The sequence below is a fragment of the Saccoglossus kowalevskii genome, chromosome 7 (genome assembly GCF_978046115.1).
Source record: "Saccoglossus kowalevskii chromosome 7, keSacKowa6.1, whole genome shotgun sequence".
In the NCBI taxonomy this organism is placed as follows: Eukaryota; Metazoa; Hemichordata; class Enteropneusta; family Harrimaniidae; genus Saccoglossus; species Saccoglossus kowalevskii.
The window spans coordinates 21,785,921-21,807,211 of NC_140647.1; the positions used below are offsets into that span (position 1 = coordinate 21,785,921).

At 35.0% G+C, this 21,291-nt stretch overlaps 1 protein-coding gene across 1 annotated transcript in view; it reads right to left on the reverse strand.

Annotated features, from left to right (window-relative positions):
- Window positions 1-21,291, reverse strand: part of LOC100373436 (midasin) — a 90,592-nt gene that overhangs the window by 2,766 nt on the left and 66,535 nt on the right. The window contains exons 65-95 of the mRNA XM_085501857.1: window positions 20,338-20,433; window positions 19,766-19,860; window positions 19,024-19,150; window positions 18,828-18,969; window positions 16,662-16,771; window positions 16,066-16,170; window positions 15,427-15,549; window positions 14,651-14,848; window positions 12,675-12,880; window positions 12,083-12,194; window positions 11,738-11,853; window positions 10,383-10,674; window positions 9,788-9,882; window positions 9,188-9,576; window positions 8,533-8,810; window positions 8,013-8,174; window positions 7,467-7,604; window positions 6,962-7,100; window positions 5,240-5,458; window positions 4,977-5,086; window positions 4,450-4,606; window positions 4,095-4,333; window positions 3,715-3,912; window positions 3,451-3,549; window positions 3,066-3,191; window positions 2,471-2,668; window positions 1,553-1,846; window positions 1,295-1,410; window positions 840-1,014; window positions 269-342; window positions 18-132 (exon numbers count right to left, since the gene is read on the reverse strand). Coding sequence (XP_085357983.1) covers window positions 18-132; window positions 269-342; window positions 840-1,014; window positions 1,295-1,410; window positions 1,553-1,846; window positions 2,471-2,668; window positions 3,066-3,191; window positions 3,451-3,549; window positions 3,715-3,912; window positions 4,095-4,333; window positions 4,450-4,606; window positions 4,977-5,086; window positions 5,240-5,458; window positions 6,962-7,100; window positions 7,467-7,604; window positions 8,013-8,174; window positions 8,533-8,810; window positions 9,188-9,576; window positions 9,788-9,882; window positions 10,383-10,674; window positions 11,738-11,853; window positions 12,083-12,194; window positions 12,675-12,880; window positions 14,651-14,848; window positions 15,427-15,549; window positions 16,066-16,170; window positions 16,662-16,771; window positions 18,828-18,969; window positions 19,024-19,150; window positions 19,766-19,860; window positions 20,338-20,433 — 5,043 coding nt within the window. The remainder of the gene's footprint in view (window positions 1-17; window positions 133-268; window positions 343-839; window positions 1,015-1,294; window positions 1,411-1,552; window positions 1,847-2,470; window positions 2,669-3,065; window positions 3,192-3,450; window positions 3,550-3,714; window positions 3,913-4,094; window positions 4,334-4,449; window positions 4,607-4,976; window positions 5,087-5,239; window positions 5,459-6,961; window positions 7,101-7,466; window positions 7,605-8,012; window positions 8,175-8,532; window positions 8,811-9,187; window positions 9,577-9,787; window positions 9,883-10,382; window positions 10,675-11,737; window positions 11,854-12,082; window positions 12,195-12,674; window positions 12,881-14,650; window positions 14,849-15,426; window positions 15,550-16,065; window positions 16,171-16,661; window positions 16,772-18,827; window positions 18,970-19,023; window positions 19,151-19,765; window positions 19,861-20,337; window positions 20,434-21,291) is intronic.

The following is a 21,291-nucleotide window of genomic DNA, read 5'->3' on the forward strand; positions in this document are numbered from 1 at the left end:
TTCCGGCAATGCCGTACCTGTGCTATTTTAGTTTTCTTTTGTTCAAATGTAAATTGCTGCAGAATCCTGGCTCCTGATTGGCTTGTGAACTGTTCATGAAATGGATGCAAAAGTTGCACCGATTCACCAAAGCTGAAAACAAAAATAAAGTTGTCTTGAGTGAGGAGTCAAAAACTTTACTAACAGCAATGAATTTGCAATATGCCTCTGGATTGATTTATTCAGTCAGCTGAGGAAACTGTGAAAGTCTTATTAAACACGTACATACCTACACACAGAAAGCTCTCCTGCTTCGAGCCATGTTAATGCATTACTGATTACAGCCAGAGATTCAAAGGCCAACTGAACAGAGAAACAAATTAATATTAATGATATTTTATACCACATTTACATATTATGAACTGTTTCATGTAAATAAACAATGTATTTTACACGCGTTGTGTACGTCGCTATGAGTCCCATATCGAACAGGTGGCACCGTGATGACTGCCGCCCTTATATAATATATTGTGATCAGCAGACATATAATCCAACTGAAGGACTCAAGAACTTCATATAACTTTAGGTTAGCTTTCCCATTCTGGAGGTACTTTTGGTTGCAGATCTTCATTTTTGGCATTTCACTTTAGTGCCGATAAAGCACATTGTTGTACATGACATAGGAAAGTTGTAAGTAATAGACTTAGTATAAGTTCTACTGGAAAAAAAAGATGACCAAATTGTATGCGTGCACTTTATGATGTAGATTGAAGTAAAAATATAAACCATTTGCCAAAACACCTCACCAACTTGATTCACCATCGTGGTACATTGGTCTGTAGGGAGTGTATGTCTCTAACCTGTTTGGAGTGATTATCGGCCATACTTGATGAATCGTCCACAGCTAGCATTATTTGATAGTTTCTTTTACTTGGTTTAGTTCTCCTGAGCCAGATTTTATCTTTCCGAAACTGACTAGCGATGTACGGAATGACTTTTCTCATATTCAGTCGTTTACCAGTACGATAATCGCCTCTGTCGATGAAAATAAATTACAATGCTTAACAGAGTGCGAATCAGAGAAAGCTTAGAAAACTTGTGTGTGCCGAGGATATTGGATATTGCATACGAAGTAAAAATTATTTAAAAATAGTACAAAATGTAAGACTAGCCTATTGAATAAAAAAGCCTTTTTCGTTAAAAAAAAATATAGCTCAGCTGTTTGAAAAAAATCTGATCTAAAGAATGGTTGATTATAATAACAGAAAACTATAATAGCAGACAAACATTGTCGAAAACTGAATCATCATAATACCTTAGTTTTGTTGCCTGCGAAGGTTCGAGTACCAGCCTCAACTGTTCACATAGCTCTTGTGATAAACTTGTTGTCAGAGACTCGTAGCGATGCCAAGCTTCTTGGGCAAGTTTCTCCTAAAAACATTCAACATTACAAACACATTAACAGAACTAAAATCTATGTTGGCTACGAGAAGAAACCATTTTCCGGAATGCAAATATACAAGATAGAAAAAATCTGAATATATTTATAAAATATTTCATATTTTGAACAAACCTCCTCAGTTGACCCAGGCTTGTAAGTCCAACTTGTGAGCTGTTGTTCCAGATCAGATCTCAGTTTTTCCACATTAAACTCTGATGTACTGTTTTCAATATCAAGTAATGTGTCTCTAGACGTGTGTATGGTAGATTCCATATGCTTTCCTCCAATACCCTCCTCCTCCCTGTCATCCTTCTCTCCATCAATTTTAACATCTGTGTCATCATCTCCATCACCTTGTGCCGATGAATCCTTTTCTTTTTCACTTTTTAGTTTTGTTGATGGCAAGGTGTCTATTTTATCAGCGTTCTGCGTATAGTAAGAGATTTAAAAAATTACTGAAAATGGACGAAAAACCTTTTCACCACCAGTTCCTGATTTTCATCACAAATTCACAAAATAATCCTGTTTATAGTCTGCACTTCCCTTCAGAAGATTGGGACAAAAACAGACACATTTTTTGAGTAAAAACTGAAAATTGACTCAAATTTTGCCTGTTGGCTTCAAAATTAGGGTTCATTTACTGGAATATTGAAGAATATAAGGAGAAAGTGCAGATACATGTATGTTTGATGGGAAAGTCTGGTGGTGAAAAGGTTAAGCAACATAAATACCAAACAAGTCGTAGTTTTATAATTCATGTATACATCGAGTACACAATAAAAATAATATTTCACCAATAGAAATGAAACTGTTGAAATGCATAATAATTTAGTTAGCTCACATAACTTTGAGCTAAGCAAAATAAAAATCCAAGTTAAATAAAATTTAGACTGTGTGCATTTGATGTGGGTCCCATATTACGCATGGCAATCTATATTCATGTGGGTTGAACACAAACTAAAATATTCCCTAAACACAAATTGGAAGGAAATAGGTTAACTTGCTTCACATTTGAGACATAATTTTGTTAAAACTGGTCAGAGCACTAACCTTATCTGGAGTATCCTGCAATGGCTGCATATCATCAACATCATCTTGTTCCATGTCCTCCACGTCATTATCACTTTCTACATTGGGTACAGGTTGTTCTTGTTGTTGCTCCTCTGTCGCTGCGTCTAACGTCTGTTTATCATGATGTACTGCAGGGTCTTTTACATGCTCATACAGATCAGACGACATTTGCTCGTCCTTTGTAAAAAAAAAAAAAACATCAGGAAAGTTTTTATAAGGGTAGGCAACTGGTGAGAATTGCATGTTGAAGTCATGTATGGTAAATAGTGAGGTGATCATGAAATCACAAAGAAACGTTCATTTTTGTCGTAATAACTAAATATGTGTAAATGAGTGAGAATGTCAAAGAATTGGTTAGTGCTCATGTCAGGTGTTTTTTTTTTTTTAGTGTGGTAACCTTTCATGCCTTTCTGTACAGCATGATCAGCTTCACTCATTTTAATGGTGTCACACCACAATCAAAACTTTCAAAGTATTCATTGAATTCTCTGATGCCATCAGAATTAAGTTCAATTGGCATGTGCTTCAACTCAGAATTGATTTTTTTATTAGTTAACAATTCATATATTTATACCTGTTGTTCCTTATTCTCCTGGTTTCTACCCTTCTCTTCATCAACAGTCTGCAACCGTTTCTCTATTCTCTCATCAGCTGATCCCAAACTACGATCCATACTGGATTTTCCTGGCTTCTTTTGATGCTGTAAAAACAAACGTGAGAGCTATTTGATCACATTGTTCACATGATTTTTATAAGGTGCAAAATCTATACGAAAGTACCTTCAACACAATTGGAGATAACATACATATACAAAATGCGTTACAACAAACACATTCAAGCACATTTAGTTGGCACGTCATATAGTAGAGATGCACTAAAATAAATACATACCAATACATTTGATACTACAATACAAATATCTGCTGAGAAAAATACATGTCCATTATAATGTGACTGACCTGTTTTTGTTGGTTGGTGCCTTTCTTTACAATATCTGATATCATATCGCCTTCGTGACCTTCATCATGTTCTTGTTCAGCCGTACCTGTACTGTGTTCCTGTAAAACATAACATGATCAGAGATATCATATCGCCTTCGTGACCTTCATCATGTTCCTGTTCAGCCGTACCTGTACTGTGTTCCTGTAAAACATAACATGATCAGAGATGATACATTTCATAACAGATTAGGACTTAAAAAACAAAATTATGTAAATACTTACCTCCTTCTTTTGATCCTCTTCACTTTTCCCAGCATGCTGTTCTACATCATCGCTGAGCTGAACTGGATCCTGTTGGGTGTGAGTTTTTTCATGATCCTCTGCTGCCTCAGTTGTTTCCTTGGCAGCAGTGATGTCTTCCGGTTTTGATTCTTCATCAGTTGGTGGAGTAGTCTCTTCCTCATCATTCATAGGGTCATCCTAACAAAAAATGTTAATACTTTTAGAATAAATCTAAGAGAACGCATTGGATCTGACCATATAATGAATGATAAGGCAATATTTTACATTAAGTAAAAAAGAGAAAAAGATCCTCAGGCAATCATTCAGTAATACTCACTGATGGATTAATAGAATAGACAATCAAACCATACAACACTGACCTGTGAATGTGTTCCTTTGTCCTTTGGTTCTTCCTCATTCCCTTCATCATCATCATCTGCTTTTTTATCAACGTCCATTTCATTATCTTTTGCCTCCTCATCTTTCTGTTCATCTTCGACATCAGTTGTACTTTCAGGATTCAATTCATCTGCACCTTCTTGTTCCTCATCTTTGCTTTCTTCATCTTTAACTTCTTCCACATTTGGTTTTGTTTCAATATCAAATGGATTTTCTTCACCTGAGGATTATAGATAAAAACTAAAGATTATGCTAATGACTTTGGACATGCATAGAGTTTTTGCATGTCAGTTTACATTTAATTTAATTTAATACCCACTTCAGAAAATAACAAACCTTCATCTTCTCCATCCTGATCGTCTTCATTCTCTTTATCTTTTCCCATCTCTTCATCTAGATTCAGATCCTCAGATAAATCTAAATCATCTGCGGTGTTCTCTGGTGGATCTCTATTAGCTTTGTTTGGATCTATTTCATCATCATTAAACTCACTCTGAAAACAATGGAAGGTTTAAATTGAGGATTAGGCAAGATTTTTTTAAATATGATGGCTGGGAATTCTAATAAGTGAGGAAAATAGATGGTCTATACTGATTATGTTAATAGTAAATATCAATGCGTATTTTTTGCAGACTTTTTAAATTCCTAAGAATTTCCAAATAAAATTACAAAAATTACTGTATTTAAATTTTATTTCCTTGTAATTATAACCCGGCAACTGATTGCAAATGGACCACGATTTGTTAAACATCGACTTACAACAAGACATTTCTGGAAAATTCTGTTTAATTTTTTCCGTCAGATATGGTGTAATAAATCTTTGTCTGATGCATTAACTATGATAAAATCTGAAATATTCGTACCTCATCTTTTGGTTCAAGATTACGTGGTTGAACTTCTTCATTCTTATCATCCTCTTCATTTTCTTGCTCCTTTGAATCTTTATTTCTGTCATCATTGTCATCTCCAGCACCTGAAATGCGCAATATGAAATGGTTAGAACCAAGACATTCTTAGTATCCTGCATACAATATGCACTATTTTCAGCTTATCAAGTTATATTTTTAATATTTGCATGACAAAATTTAATATTTGCTTGGAAATATTTACAATGGACGACTTCTACCTTGATTATCATCCTTAGCAACAAGCTGAGACTCTTCCTCATCCATTCCAGGTCCAAATTCATCTTCTTTCTGCTCTCCATCTTCTTCCTCGTCCTCCTCATCACTCCCCCACATTCTTTCATCTAATTTTTCCTCGTCTTCTCCATCAACTTTACCCAACTGTTTATCTAATTCATTCTCATCATCTCCATCACTTTCATCTGAGCCATCTTTTTGATCTGTGAATATATACAATAAATATTTACCGTAAAAACTCAATCAATTCGACCATGTAAAAAATAAATATTTTTGGGGGTGGGCCAAGTGATTGAATAAATGTAGAAAATATGTTTCCGAAGTGGTCGATTTGTTTGAATAATTTTTCAACGTTTTAAAACTGGGTTTGAAGTGTGTATCACCGGTAACTGAATAAATATATCGTTTTCCCGAGATTAGAGTAAAGGTGTAGTACTAGTCTGAGACTTGACCCAATTTTAAAACAAACTACAAGCGCGTTCAAGAAATCTGACGTAACCAGGCCACCTGCTGTTTTGTTGCCGTGGAGACGACAGTTTCATGTCACGCTCCCCGTAAATGTAAACAAACATGGTAACGTGAAAAACTCACTGGAATAGAATAGAATAGAATTATGCTTTATTGCTAATTGCTGTACTATTTTTTTGAAATTATCTACAATCCAGCAGGTGATTTTATTTGGGTCAACCAAAAAAAAGAAGATATTTTGACGTGCGTAAACAAGACCATGTCCAATAAAAATGACGCTTTCACGCTACACATTGGCGACTTTGTATCGACTTACTGGAAATGCCGAAGACGATACAATTTGCAAGTCGGCATTAATTAATTTCTTACCCCGTTAAAATTAATAATCTACTTGACTTTTAAACAAACAACTCTGCAGGACAATGTTTCGAACATTACTGAAACGACTGTGCTGAAACAATCCAGCAGATAATTTTATTTGGGTCAACCGAAAAAAAGAAGATATTTTGACGTGCTGCGTGACTGTGTAAACAAAACTATGTCCAATAATAATGACGCTTTCACGTAACACATTTGCGACTTTGTATGACTTGCTTGAAATTTCAAAGACGAGAGTCAAGTGTCGGTCTGAATTTTGTTGTCCCTAAACCATGGAGCTTCGTTTCGTCAGTGATTGCTAGCAATGACTTAAAGTATTTGTTCGTTGTCGATATTTTTGGCGTCGTGATGAGAATTTTCTTAGCGATTATTTACAACTGATGTACTGGGTAATTTGTAATGACAATCAACAGAGTATATTTCACCATGGACGTACTAGAGATTTCACACGTCTTTTGTACAACCACGGTTGACACCATGACTGCACATCTGGCGGATATCCCGATTGCTTATACCATGGATGTAAATGCTTATACATGTACATTGTATTTACGTGATAGATGTGTGAAAATATACCTTTGTTGAGAGAGTGGTGTAAAAATCGGGCGGTGTCATCACCGGGCGAACTAATTGAATACAAACATCAGACTGACTGGACAGATGGCCGAACTAAACGGATACATTTTAAAATCAACCACGACGCAAAAAATAGGTGGCCGAACTATTTGAGTGGCCGAATGATTGAGCTTTTACGGTAATAATATTGTGAAAATGTACAAAAATAATGAATTAAAGATACAGAAATCAGTAGTTTTCCAATGTATATTATATTTGTTAATGACATTTTAATAACACTTTACCAGTTTTGTCCATTTCATGCTGCTTCCCTTCAAAATCTTCAGACATTTCTATACCCTCCTCTTCATCTTTGATGTCGGGTTGATTATCAAAGTCATCCTCTTGTGCGTTTTCATCACCAAGCTTTTTTACATCTTGTACCTAAGAAAATAGTAAATTTAGTATTACTGAAACTAAAATAAGCAAAATTTAATTTTAATTACTAGCATTACATCAATTTAGAAATTCAAAGAAAACAAAGATAATACAAGAGATGTAACAAGTAAAGAAAATGTAAATATATATTATACAAGAAAAGATCAGTGTATCAATCCATGTTGAGCACCAGTTGTTCAGATATGTTGCTCTACTATATTGTTCACAAACTGAGCAGAATTCATTCCACATGAAACAGATGATTATACTCTTGACAAGAATGTATTTCTTTGTCTCTCTCCATCTACACAACAACTTTCTGATCATAAAATACATTTCATTTAGCAGATTCTTAAATTACGGTTATTTTACCTGATCTTCATTTTCAATCTGATCACTGACGTCTTTAACGCCTTCACCTTCTCCGATACCACCACCTTCAATGTCCTCAAACTGTGTTGACCCATCACCACCTAACTCATCGCTGAACTCGGCTGGCAGACAAAAACCCTGGTAGCAAGTAAGAAATAGTATGCATAGTTATCAAAAGCACATTTGCTCTATGCACTTATTTAAATGATAGAGGAGAGTGTGTGATCAAATTAAGTTTTATTTTAACAATCCAGTAGACAAATTGGTTAATGTGCACTTCTGAAAATATAAAAAACAATGCACTTATTTTTTTAAACAAATATTTGCAACTAAAATGTTTAGTAATATAAATATGACAAAACCACAGATTGTTGTGGACAGCCATCTTGATTTAAACCAGATTAATTTACATTTTTCAAACTCCTATAAATAGACACAATGTAACAATAAACAAACAATAGTGTCATCGATTGAGTAGTTAATACTTTCACATTGTTTAGTCCTTCAAAGCATATACTATTATATTGATATTGTTTTTTAACTTACCTTTGTCGCTAGCTCTGAAAATATTCCAAGCAGCACTGAGAGCAACTTGGATGTTGTTCGATGAGATGTTAACAATATGACTAAGTGATGATAGACCACACCCATATATTGGTGTATAAGAGGAACCACTTGTAGTAATAGTGACGCACATTTATTGCATATCTGCATCAAGAAATAAATAAAATTAATGTGTCTATTGTACCACGAATATTTAATTGGGGTAACATTTTTGTGTGTGTAGAGAGCTATATGAATAGAAATAGTGACTTTTAAAATTACGAAACTTAATGCATTTCAAAGAAGTGAGATAAAAGTTGTGATGACCTATACAAATGTATGCTTCACGGCAATTTTGCTAAGTTGATCACTGTAACAGATTTTTGAAAGCCAAAAGAAAAAACTTTGGGTACCCAAAAAACTTTTCAAATTATGAGCCTCAATTACATGCATTCTGACCAATTTGAAATTCAAAATGGCCACATTAGTAAGGCTTGACGCTACAAAGAAATTATGATATTACTGCTTCCATGGAATGACTTATTATGTACCCCCCTTTTTTATTTTTTTTGTCTATACTTTTATAAAAAGGTGACAAACAGGGAATGCAAGTTATGTAACATGCCTCTAAATCTTGGCGTGACTGGCAATCATCTCGAAGACTACACAACCTTGTAACCAACCCAGTCAGAATCTTGTTAACATTTGTCAAATCCAATGACGTCTTGTCCACATTCAAACCGCCACATAAAGACTTCACTAAAAGAGCTTCCTGGAGCTGGCTGCCAAGGTCGACTGCCTCTGTATGAAGATTAAAACATAAGATGAAATATAAAAAAAAAATTCTACCTCACCAGTACTATAGTACTTGATATTAGCACAATAAATTGATATAAGCAGCAATTTTGTAACCTGCAATCAGTTATGAAGTTAGAAAAACAGACTGCAATGTTCAAAAGCATGGAAATAAATCCATGTTTAGGATTGAGTTAGCATATCAGGCTAGATATCCACGGAATGTCATTGTCTTTCACAAACTTTTGTCTTTACGAATACATAAAATCTGCAAATTATGAAAATTTGTAGCAGGTAATATTAAACTCTTTCCTGTATACACAACCATAGTACATTTCCCTAGATTTTATTTTTAACAAAGGAGAAAATAATGACAGTCTCACCTTCATTTTTGTCTTCCTTATCTTCATCTTCATCCTTTCCCGCATCTTTGATGTTCGATTTCACCAGCTTCTGAATTGCTACTAACAGCTTAGTTACAAATACCTCTACGTCTTCCTGGAAACCTTCAAGAATGCAAACAGGAGTTTCATCTTGGGCTGATTTATCCACAGCATCCGGTTCAGTTTTTATTTTGTCTGTCCATACCTTGAATTCGTTTGACTTTGAGAAGAGCTTGGTTCTCACACAGACAAGAGGTTCAATAAGCGGAGATGAAGTTTCAACAAAGGACGATACAAAGGACGATACAAAGTAGCTTTCTATATTGCTGAGCAGTGACAATACATTGTCAATCTGTGCAAATGACCCATCCAGTAGTGAAACATGAGACCTGTATTGACATAAAAATTCAGTTTGATGACAAAACAATTACAGTAAAACACCAAAATCCATAAAATTAAATACATGCGATGCAGAAATTCAGAAGCGCATCATGATAATACATTTAATATTTTACTGAATGAAGAGCCTGGCAGGAATGTATGTAGGTCCTTTTTATGTACAAGATCAAAAATTTCGAATTACTCCAGAAGTTCACTTACCATGTTAATATACTAGTTGATTTATTTTCCAATTCTAGTTTCTTCGTCAAAGTGTCTAGGGTTTCTTTTTGACTTACAACCATGGAAATACATTCCTGCATAACATAGGATAAAAAGAAATAGACAACTTCAGATGTTGCGAATACAACTTGTAGATAAGTAACTTGTATTATACATCTCTTTCACTGCAATCATGTAAAAGTTCCACATGAAAAAACCATAATGGGGCAGAAAAACATACCATGATTATACTACAATACCGCAGTGGATCAATTAGAAGCACATCCTCAACAGAAATTAACAAACGAAAAGCTGCATTTAATGTATTCTGGATCATTGAGAATTGGACCATAGACAACTCTAGTCATAACCAAGACATATTGCTACTCAATAGAGTGAATATTCTAAGGTTATTTTAGTCTGCAATCTGATAATACACTAGCTATAGTTGATCAATACTTTCAGTCGATCTTGTTGTAATATGTATATAATTTTGAATGTAATTTCTACAATTACACTTACAAATGAAATACAGTTGGTTGTAAATTCAAATGGTATTAGAATGATTATTCTCAAGAAATGTTAACACCTTTACCTGGAGTAATTCATAGACTTCCTTGTAAGTTTCACTGCCTTGCCTGACAGTCTCAATCTTAGCAAGGTGTTGGGATGGAATGGGTGATGGGTGCACAGCGCCATCTTTGGAGTCGGGACAACAACAGAGAACAAGTTTGAATTGCTGCAGTGCATCAAAAGCTTGGTCAATGATGTCTTTAGCTGTTTCTATCCATTGATACAGCTCAGTCTGTGGTGGTAGAGTGGCAATGTGTTTTACAGTGGCTTCATGGGTAGAAGTCTTCAACTGCTCCAAATTTAGGAGATGATTTCTGAAGAAAAATAACAAGAAGTCAGTACATGATGTTTACTCTGTGGAGGTGTACATAACATTAGAATCAACACAGAAGATTTGTTTTCAATTTTTGACTCCCGTGTGCAAAGCACACAATGGGAGTCTTTGCTGTTACCCTGTCTGTATGTGTGTATCCGTCTGTTCCACTGATATCTCAAGAATCATACATCGGTTTCTGATGAAACTTGGTGCATAGATGCTCTGGGCCAATGCGCAAATTTTGCATGATAATTAGCTCATTTTTAGCTGTTCCATGATTGTTCCACTGATATCTAAAGAACCACTCATTGAATTTTGATGAAACTTGGCACATAGATGCTCTGAACTTGTGCGCAGATTTGATTAGTTTTTAGTAAAAATCCGTACATATTAATTACCTAATTTGCATGATAATTAGCTCATTTTTAGCTGTTCCATGACTGTTCCACTGATATCTAAAGAACCATTCATTGAATTTTGATGAAACTTGGTACATAGATGCTCTGAACTTAAGCGCAGATTTGATTAGTTTTTAGTGAAAATCCGTGCATATTAATTACCTAATTTGCATGATAATTAGCTCATTTTTAGCTGTTCCATGACTGTTCCACTGATATCTAAAGAACCACTCATTGGATTTTGATGAAACTTGGTTCATAGATGCTCTGAACTAAGCCAGGTTTTGATTAGTTTTGGGTGAAAATCTGTGCATATTAATTACTCTCAGCAGACGGGAGTTCTTTCTAAGCTTTCTTTGACTATATTTAGGTTTTACAAATTAGAATTTGTAGCATACGGTTATGCATACTGACATTCTGTAATTCACTCATTTTGGCTTTATGACCTTTTTTTAGGTTTCGATATTGATAATTTTGTGTTCATTTTATTAGGAAATTTGTTAGAAACTTAAGGTATTCATTATAATGAGGCTACAATGTATCATTTTTTTTTATTATTAAGACAGACAATGGTTTAGTAAATTAAGAATACAATATACATACTGAGCCAACAAACACGCATCTCAATTGGCACTACAGACTGCAAATTGTAAGTATATTTACCTGGTGAGTATAGCCCCATATAAAACATCAGAAATATCATATCTTTGCTGATATACTTGTTGTACGAGATGCTCCGAGAATCCTTTGCACCTGTCAATATTACCAACACCCAATTCCTAAAAACAGACCAGACAAAAATAATGAACAATGTGACTTATGTTTTTTAATCGTGTTCACAAGAGCCCAGGGTCCTGAACATGGAAAATTGCCAAAAAATAGGAGTGGGCCAAAAAGTTGGTAAAAAAGTTGACGTGACATTGCAAAAGTTACAACACATTGCCTGCAGACACCAATTTTTCTCTCATTCAAGCTTTCAATGGGTGATGGGGTAAAAATAGATGTTACCTTGGATGGTGTTGTCATGGCAGTGATCATGGCAGCATTTCTAGCGATGCATCGGTAGTAATAATGTCGACAACCGTCCCAAATGGATTTGGCCTCTGTAACGACTGCACTCCTGAAATGAACAAATCAAGTGAAATGAGCTCGAGCATTTCAGAGAAAATGCTGTTCAACTGAGCATGCGACAACTAAGCATGTGACAAATATGCAAATTAGACCACTCACTCTGACTAAAGTTTTGGGTTCAGTAAACTTGGTACGCAGTACACAATGAATGATGAGAAAATTTACACCATCTAGAAAATTTAATTCAATAGCAAAACAAAAAGTGCCACAAAACGGCAATGGTCATTTAATTCAAGAAGAAAAAAGATTTCTATGGTCTTTGTTCAATCCAAACCAAAAAAAATTAATCAGATTATGGTTACTAATATATTTCTGGCAATACAATAACAATGCAATGCAATTGTGCACAGCTACAAACATGTATTTAGTAGACATCACGATTCAAGTTCCAGCTTGATTTGAGAATTTCCAATTGTCATGGTAACGAATATCTCAATACATGTACATATTAGATGTCAATATGGCTTACCTGTCTTCATATCCTTGAAATGCAACACTGATATCCATGGCAACGGTGAATAAGGCATCATGTTGATTACTCAGGTGTATGTTGGTCAACCCCTTTCTGTATGACAACCCAAGTTGACTCAGGTACTTGAACAAATCAGCCAGAGCTTTACGTTTTCTGAGGTTAATGTATTTTGCTTCTGATTTCTGTTTCGCCTTATCAACATCCTGAAAAAGTCACAAACAAAAATATAAGGCTCATATATGAAAGAAAGACTTGTTCTCTCGAAAAAGCTGACATATTTAATAGTAAAAATGTATAAAACTTACAGGGTATTTTTAATAATTGGGAAATATATAAAGTTGAGATAAATTTAAAATGATTAGACATTTTCTCTTCATAGCATACTGTAAAACATGTTGAAAAGTGGCATGCAAACTTAGCGAATTGTGGTAAAATGACGTAATAGCGAAATGTTGATTTAGCGAATTTCTCTTGTCATTGTTGATTTCCGTAATAATATATCAGTATCACTTCATTTATCTATTCATATTGAAATAATGACCACAATGAATAAGTTCATTTTTTTGGGTTAATTTACTTTTCAACAAGTCATTGTCAATGACACGTCCCCGTTCCGTTCATATTTGAGTGACATATACATTCAAAGCAGATGACCGAAATGCACCTGCATATGTACAACACATTGTGCTAAATCTGAACAAAATCCATCCATGCATGACTGAGATCCGGTTCTGGAATTGTGAAAATACGTGATTTTGATGCATTTTCGGCCTTAAAATGGCCATCATTCCGCTATTGTTAAGCAGATCATGAAACAAATGCACATATCTATTTGTGACATGATGTACCATGTGTGTGTGAAGTTTGAACTTGATCAATCCAGACATGTCTTGGATACGGATCCAGAACTGAATTCTTTAACAAAATGGCCGCCAGTCGGCCATTTCGAACTTGATCCGAAAAAAAAAGACGTGCATCAAGGTCCTATTATGTTTAATGTATGTACCAAATTTGAACAAAATCCATCCATGCATAACTGAGATACGGGTCCGGAATGGTGAAAATGTGCGATTTCAATGCATTTTCGGCCTTAAAGCGGCCCCCATTTGGCTATCGTTAATGAGATCATGAAACAAATGCACATACATATTTGTGACATGATGTACCTTGTGTGTGTGAAGTTTGAACTCGATCAATCCAAGCATGTCTCGGATACGGATCCAGAACTGAATTCTTTAAAACAAAATGGCCGCCAGTCGGCTATTTCGAATTTGATCCGAAAAAAAAAATGACGTGCATCAAGGTCCTATTATGTTTAATGTATGTACCAAATTTGAACAAAATCCGTCCATGCATAACTGAGATCCGGGTCCGGAATGGTGAAAATGTGCGATTTTGATGCATTTTCGGCCTTAAAATGGCTGCTATTCGGCTATCGTTAATCGGATCATGAAAAAAATGCATGTGCATATGTCCCATATAATGTGTGATGTATGAGTGAAGTTTGAACTTAATCGGTCCATGCATGTTCGAGATACAGGTGATCACGGACGGACGGACGCACGGACGCACACAGGGCAAAACATAAGTCCTCGTTTTCGGACTGCGTCCGAACGGGGACTAATAAAGTGTATCTATCATGTCAGTACGTTTTTTTGTGTTGTTTACAAAGTGTGTATGGAGAAAAAAGACAATGTTTGGCGGACATTTTGAATTTATAATAAAGTCATTAGTGACATCTTGAATTAGCGAATCAGTTCTCTCGCTACATTCGCGAAAAATACATGCTTTATGAATGTTATCAAAAATTACGTCATGTTATTAATTATTCATTAAGAAACAAGCAATGCAAACACAAATACGAAAGCGATTGATTTAAGACAGCACTGTGGACAAAACAAATTCTCAAAGACTAAATACACTGAATGAAAATCGTATACGAAATGATACACTTTTTGAACTATTTTACAAACCTTGGAGACATCCAATGCCTGCAGTTGATGTACAGTTTCTATCACTTCACCTGTAAAACTATCTAATGTTGACATCAAGTCTGGATACTGACATGATTTAAACATTTTACGACACAGTTTTGTCATCTTGTTGAACAGAGATGGGAGTCGATAAAGCAAAGATTCTTCGCTAGATTCCACACTTGGTTCAAAATACATCTGGTGAAACAAAATGGAATATAAGTGAACTTGAACTAGTGAGTATATTTTACCGACATCAATAGATACAAAGTATAATATAATCCCTGGTAAATACTGTAAAAGGATTAACTATTTACTTGGTTTTAGTTTTGCTTATTTCGCTGACTGGAAAATGTGCTTAATTAAAACCCAGTGAATATGTAAAATTTAGCATAGAACACATTATCTAAATGATAAAACCATGAATTTAAAACCCACTGAATATGCCTGAAATGGTAAATCAGCGAAATTTAAACCCAGTGAAAGTAAGTCATTTTACAGTAATCTCTACAACTATGAATTCACAATCGTATATTGTTGGTTTGAATAATGCCGTTAATTATTGGATTTTTGGACTAGGTAAATGGCTACTTGGGTTGGGTATTAATCTGTTTAGTTCTGATTTACACAGAGTTGCTTCGAAGGAAGCAGTTCTCTGAATACATGATACTATACATTCTTACAACGCCGTTCTGCACATTAACTTCGGCAATCTCTGGAGGCTTACAGCAGGCGTTGTGTTAGGGTAAATATAAATCCAAACAAATCATACTAACCTTCAAAGCATCATGGGATAGACAACTTGTTATCAATGACCCAGAGATGCTGGGAATCCCTTGATGGGTGACGCCGATATTACCGTCTAAAAATGTATTCCTAGCTTGTTCTAACAACGCAGTCTAGAAGAACGACAAAGTGCATAGTTAATAGACGATTATAGAAATTATGAACATAAAGATATTATCGTTATTAAATATTCAATGCTGCACTACTGATGAACTGTTTTATCTATTAAATTTTACAAAGTTTGCATTTCAAACAAAATAACCATACCTTAGTCGCCGGTAAAATTAAAACATAAATTTGGCAACAGACATGATAACATAGATGGCAAAATACCCGGAACAAACGTATTCAATACTTAAGGTGAAAGTGAAGACACGTTTTGACAATTTTTTGTCTATACATTCATACATTATTATTTTAGTCAAAATGTTAGGAATATGCAGCATTACGACACAACCTTATAATGTACGTATTCCTGAGTGTCTGCTACTAAATCCTAACGACATACTCGGGCAACATCTTAGAATTACTGTGATTGACAGCTGTCTGGATATATTGACCTGGCAACACCTCTTTAGATATATATACATCTTGCGTCATTACCATGGCAACATACCAATATATCTCACCTCGTATTTCTTGCTGAATTTATGCAATGTCCTGTGTGATTTCTCTACATACTGCTTCATCGCCCAGAAATTGATATCACTCCATCTAGCTATCTTTACAAAACCCTGGAACCACAAAACAATGACACATTATTGAACTCTGAAATATTAATTTTAAGCTCTTTGTACAACATTTTTCCAACATGATTTTGAAGTGTTAATAAAAGCTTTGAAAAAAAACTAGCACATTCATCCACATGTACATTCAGCACATGTTATTAACATATTGTCCTAATTAAATTAATAATAATATAAGTGTTCATACTTGGGTCCTTCATTCTCTAGTAAGCAAGCAGGAAAATTTAGAGGGCTGATTTAATATATCAGGATGCCTTCTATGGTGGCCACAGAGGGCGCTAGACCCTTTAATGAGCTAAATTTTTATTTAAACCCCTGGGAGATAAATTTGTAAGAATATACTACGCTTGCGTCATACAGGAGTCTGAAGCACTCAAAGAAGCAGTTAAATTTGAAGCTTTTCTATTTGTTTTTCAATGATTTACAATTTTCTCTAATGTGTCAAATAATGCAAAGAGTAGTTCAAGAATTTTTTTTACCTTCAATTCTTTTTCAATTGGACTTCTAAGAGCTTGAAGTCTTGATTTCACGACTGGTAAAAACTGTTGATAATACTGGTGCACATTCCATAATATGTTGGAGACTGAAACTGAAAATGGGAAGAGTTGTTTTGTTATATGTCTGTAATGATTTGAGGCTATGACATTTAGTTTAGTTATTTGCATAATGATATTGATACATTGTATGGAACATCTTGTGAGTATTTAGACTCAGTTCCAGGCCTAGCAGTTGAGCAATAAACACCTTGGCTACAAGTGCTCCTCTCCAATGTGTTATTCTCCTCTCGGATTTGGTGACCAATACTCACTTGGTTCACTCTACCATGAGAAGTCTGTTCTCAGTTTACAATGTCATAATTCTACATAAAAAAGACAGTCTCTACAATAATGTAAATCCCACGTTGAGCACCAGTTGTTCAAGTTACCAAAAAAACCTTGGCTTCCTAATCTGTTATATACATACTATACACTGCGCTTATAGATTTGATTTCAGGTGAGAGAAAGGAAGCAGAGCAATGAGAAGTCACTGTTAACCAATCATATTACCACCATGAACAAAACTTTTAATACCAATGCCATATATATCAGTGTTCTCCCCAGGCCTTTCAAGCACTGCGGGCTCGCGACGCTTAGACAAACAGCCGCGTCGCTTTTGTTTCGCCCGTGATCCTTGAAATCCTGCCTGTCATGCTTATTCACGTTGTATTGTTTACTAGTGTCAGCCTCGTCTAGCACATCTTTAAAACAATAACATGTATTGATCGAAAGGTTATCCCGCCTTTGTACATAGTTAGCCTTACAAAAACAGTGATAAAAACGGAAGTCTACAAGAAGTTACCAAGTCTATCAAGGGTGCGGAGCTGGCAAACCCAAAATACTAGGGTAGTAATAATTTGCCCATTGCGTCGGGATGGTCTATCCCGAGTTGCTGCACTGCAGTTAATTGCGTTTTTACTACTTCATCGCCAGTGACACAAATTACCAAGAATTAAAAAAACAAGTGAAATTAAGTTGCATTGGAAAAAAAAAATGTAAATAAATCGAAGTAAAAATTATTCAACTGCAGACGAGACGGACGAGGAAAAAACAAACCCTGACCTCTAGAAATACCCCATTCATAGTGCGTCATTATCGAGGAACGCCACCCTAAGGCGACGTAACGCATGTAGTGACATCACAACCGATGCATGCTGGGTTACAAAGGAGATTTTGATTGAGGTAACAAAGATGGCGGCGCAGAGTGCATGTTTTTCCGCGATGTTTAAAAACAACATTTCGTTGGTGATTTTGATGTAATTTCTAAGTTAATCATCAATGAATCGTTTTAATTAAGCAAACATTTTAAGTTCGTGTATTTTTAAACAAAAAAGTCAGGGACTGATGATCGCAACAGCAGCGGTGAATACCCGTTCAACGCAATGCCCTCAGCTGACAATGTTACGGTGATCGTAGCGTTACACAAATAATAGATAGATCAATGAAAAATCGCTGACTTTAGTTTTGAAATGCCGTTGTAGAAAAAAATGTCATTGATTTATTAATTTCTTCATATTTTGATAACCCGCAAGTTTGCAGATTTTACAAATTTAACAAACAATTCCCTCCAGTCGTATGAACTGACAGTAACATTGGCACTAAAACTGACTGTACTTGTACACAAAATAATGATGAACCAGTTACCTCCACGGATAAACAATATATTTACTGACTGGCTACAAGTATTTCCATTTCTTTCCTGTTCTATTTCAAACTTTATTTGACATGATGCACACATAAAACACAATGAATGTAAATGATATAAAATATATGAGATATGTATCTCTTCTTTATTTTAGATGTATTGTAAATTAGCCGTGATGCTTGGCTTAGAGTCTGGGGAGAACACTGTATACAATTATATATCATAAAAAAAACAGATGATGCAAAGTATTCCGTCAACTATAAAATACAGTAAAAGAATTAATTTTTACAGGAATTTAATTTCATGATTCAGATTTTATAAAAATAGTCAATGGATTTTTAAATCCACAGAATAACCAGTGAAACAATGAATTCTGTGTACCAGGTTCACATGGATCTAAAACACAAAATCGAAACTTGATAATTCATTATAAAATTAAATTGCCTGCCTCTTTTAGATTTTACCTTGTTCTGGTGTTGGTTCACGATGTACAGTCTGGCAATGGAAGGAGAGCAGCATTTGTAACCGCGTGGAAAATTCTCCAATACCAGAGCCTTCCATGAACTGTTGCAAATTTGTAACAAATTTATTGACGCCAGTTAATTTCTGTTGACTAACTTCATTCGTTTCCATAGAAACAAGTTCAATTTCAATTTCAACTTCAGTCCTCTCTTCGTCATCTTTATGCTGCAGGTAGTACTCCACTAATTGGTACAGCTGATACCACCATTTGGAGGCTTTCTGTGCATATCGGTATTCAACCATATCAAGACACGAGGACCAACAACTTTAAGTAGTAAAAAAAACAAAACATTAAATATATTGTAATATCACGAAAATGACATTCTCTCACAATAATTTTTGCCTGATCAGAAGAGTCTTAGAGTGGTAGATGATGTATATGGATATTCGCAAAGCAATCCCCATTATGGATTCTTGTTTAGTGGTGGTACTTTGTGTAAGCAATACAGGATTTCACAAACCTAAGATGACATCCAATGAGTGAGAAATACACACTCAAGCATGACAATTTCTAGTATAAATTGTTCGTATATGTTATGTGACTATTTGAGCGTTTGAGAGCATAAAATGGACAAATGACTGTTGCTGTTGACTGATCATACATTATTTGTGTTGTATCCCGGAGTGATGTAACAGTTAGTGAAATAACAGTTCTATGCACGTCTTATGCCCATTACTGTATGTAAATACAGATTTGAAATACCCGGTACTCACAATTAGTTCAGAATAATATTTTGTAATCAGATATAATCATAGCGATTCTGATGTAATTATTCATCATTACTAAATGCAAACCTGAAGCAAACTCTATATTGCTAGCAGATTCAAAAAATCATATCAGAAAACAAACTAACAAATTTTAAGTTGTTTCATATTGTACCTTAATTCCAGTTTTCTCCACTGTATTATCATATATGTGACATTCTCACAGTGAGTTTGTAATGACACTGCTCTACATGCATTGGACTCCCATTCCTGTAATAACAATTATGTCATTAATCTTATATTTTAAAAACTCCCAAATATTAATACTACACTTACACCGTTTTGACATTTTAAAATTAATTATATGTGTATACATGTAATCTGGGTGCAACACTGATATTGTTAACAGATCTTGGAAAACTGCTTTTTTGCTTAATGCAAGTGAGGATAACAAAGCACGCTACAATGCAAAGGCTCATGGGTAGACAATGACCTTCTATGGCCACATGTGCAAGTGACATCTGGCTCGCTCTAACAATCTGACACACAGTGACATGGACATGAAATGCAAGTTACTTTTAATATGAGTGGCCGACTTATGATCCACTCTAGATATCTACCCGTTTCTAGTTTACAGTGAGGACCAAAAAATTGCTGGAAATATTACATAGTTGCAATGGAGATTGATTAGTCATCATTTTCTTGATCATTTTATTTTGACTAATGGAAAAAAAACCTATACCATACCTGTGCTTTTAGAAGTAACACTTCTAATCCCGTTATGAATTTCATTAATGGACTGGTAACTGGGAACGCCATAATACGGTTGACCACTTCAATCAGCTACAAATAGAGAATATACTTTGTTAGGATACGAGTTAGAAATATTGCACAATTGCAAATTTAATGCATACCAAATTGCTGGTTTTTCCATTAGACACCGACAAAATTAAATCATTGACGCCAATAATGCTAACACACCCAAGACCACGTAAATATTATCCATTATTCCACTGGATGTGTTAACCCTTTCAGTGCCTTATTATTTTTCCCAAAAATCTTGACAATTTTGATATATTTTTTTTTAGGATAAGGCCAGACTTTTTTTTATTCCTGGTTTCTAGAGTTTTTATAAGGCAATTTTTTTGAGGAGGGCGAAAAATAAATAAAACTAATTCTTTTTAAGTGAGGTCATTGATAGGAGAGAAGAAATGAAATAAAATTTTATTCCATGTCTAACCTCGTTTCTCATCTGCGCGAGACTTCGGTACTTTGATCATGATACTCCCACGAAAATGCAACTTGGGTTTGTTATGCAGCGCGCAGAAAAAAAAATGAAGATAAAAATAAGTCTTTTTAGCAATTTTTTGCACTTACAAGTCGGCAGGCGCGAGAAATTATGCTGAAATAAAATTTTATTTTTATTTCATTTTCGGCTCCTGTTCATTGGGCGGGTTCGCGAAACAAGGGATAATAAAGTCTAGCCTAGATGGGTCAAAGGTTACTGGCATGTAAGCAAGATCTTTGACTGGCCTGCTCCGTGGGCTCCGGTGAAGTTTTACAGGTAATAAGTACAGGACAATTAAGCGAATCACTTTATCTGGGATGTAAAGTTCTGGTCGCCGGATGGAAGTGAGTTTTTGTTGAAATTATGCCGCCGAAGACCGTGAAAAGCAAGGTTTCCAAAACGAAACAACAAAA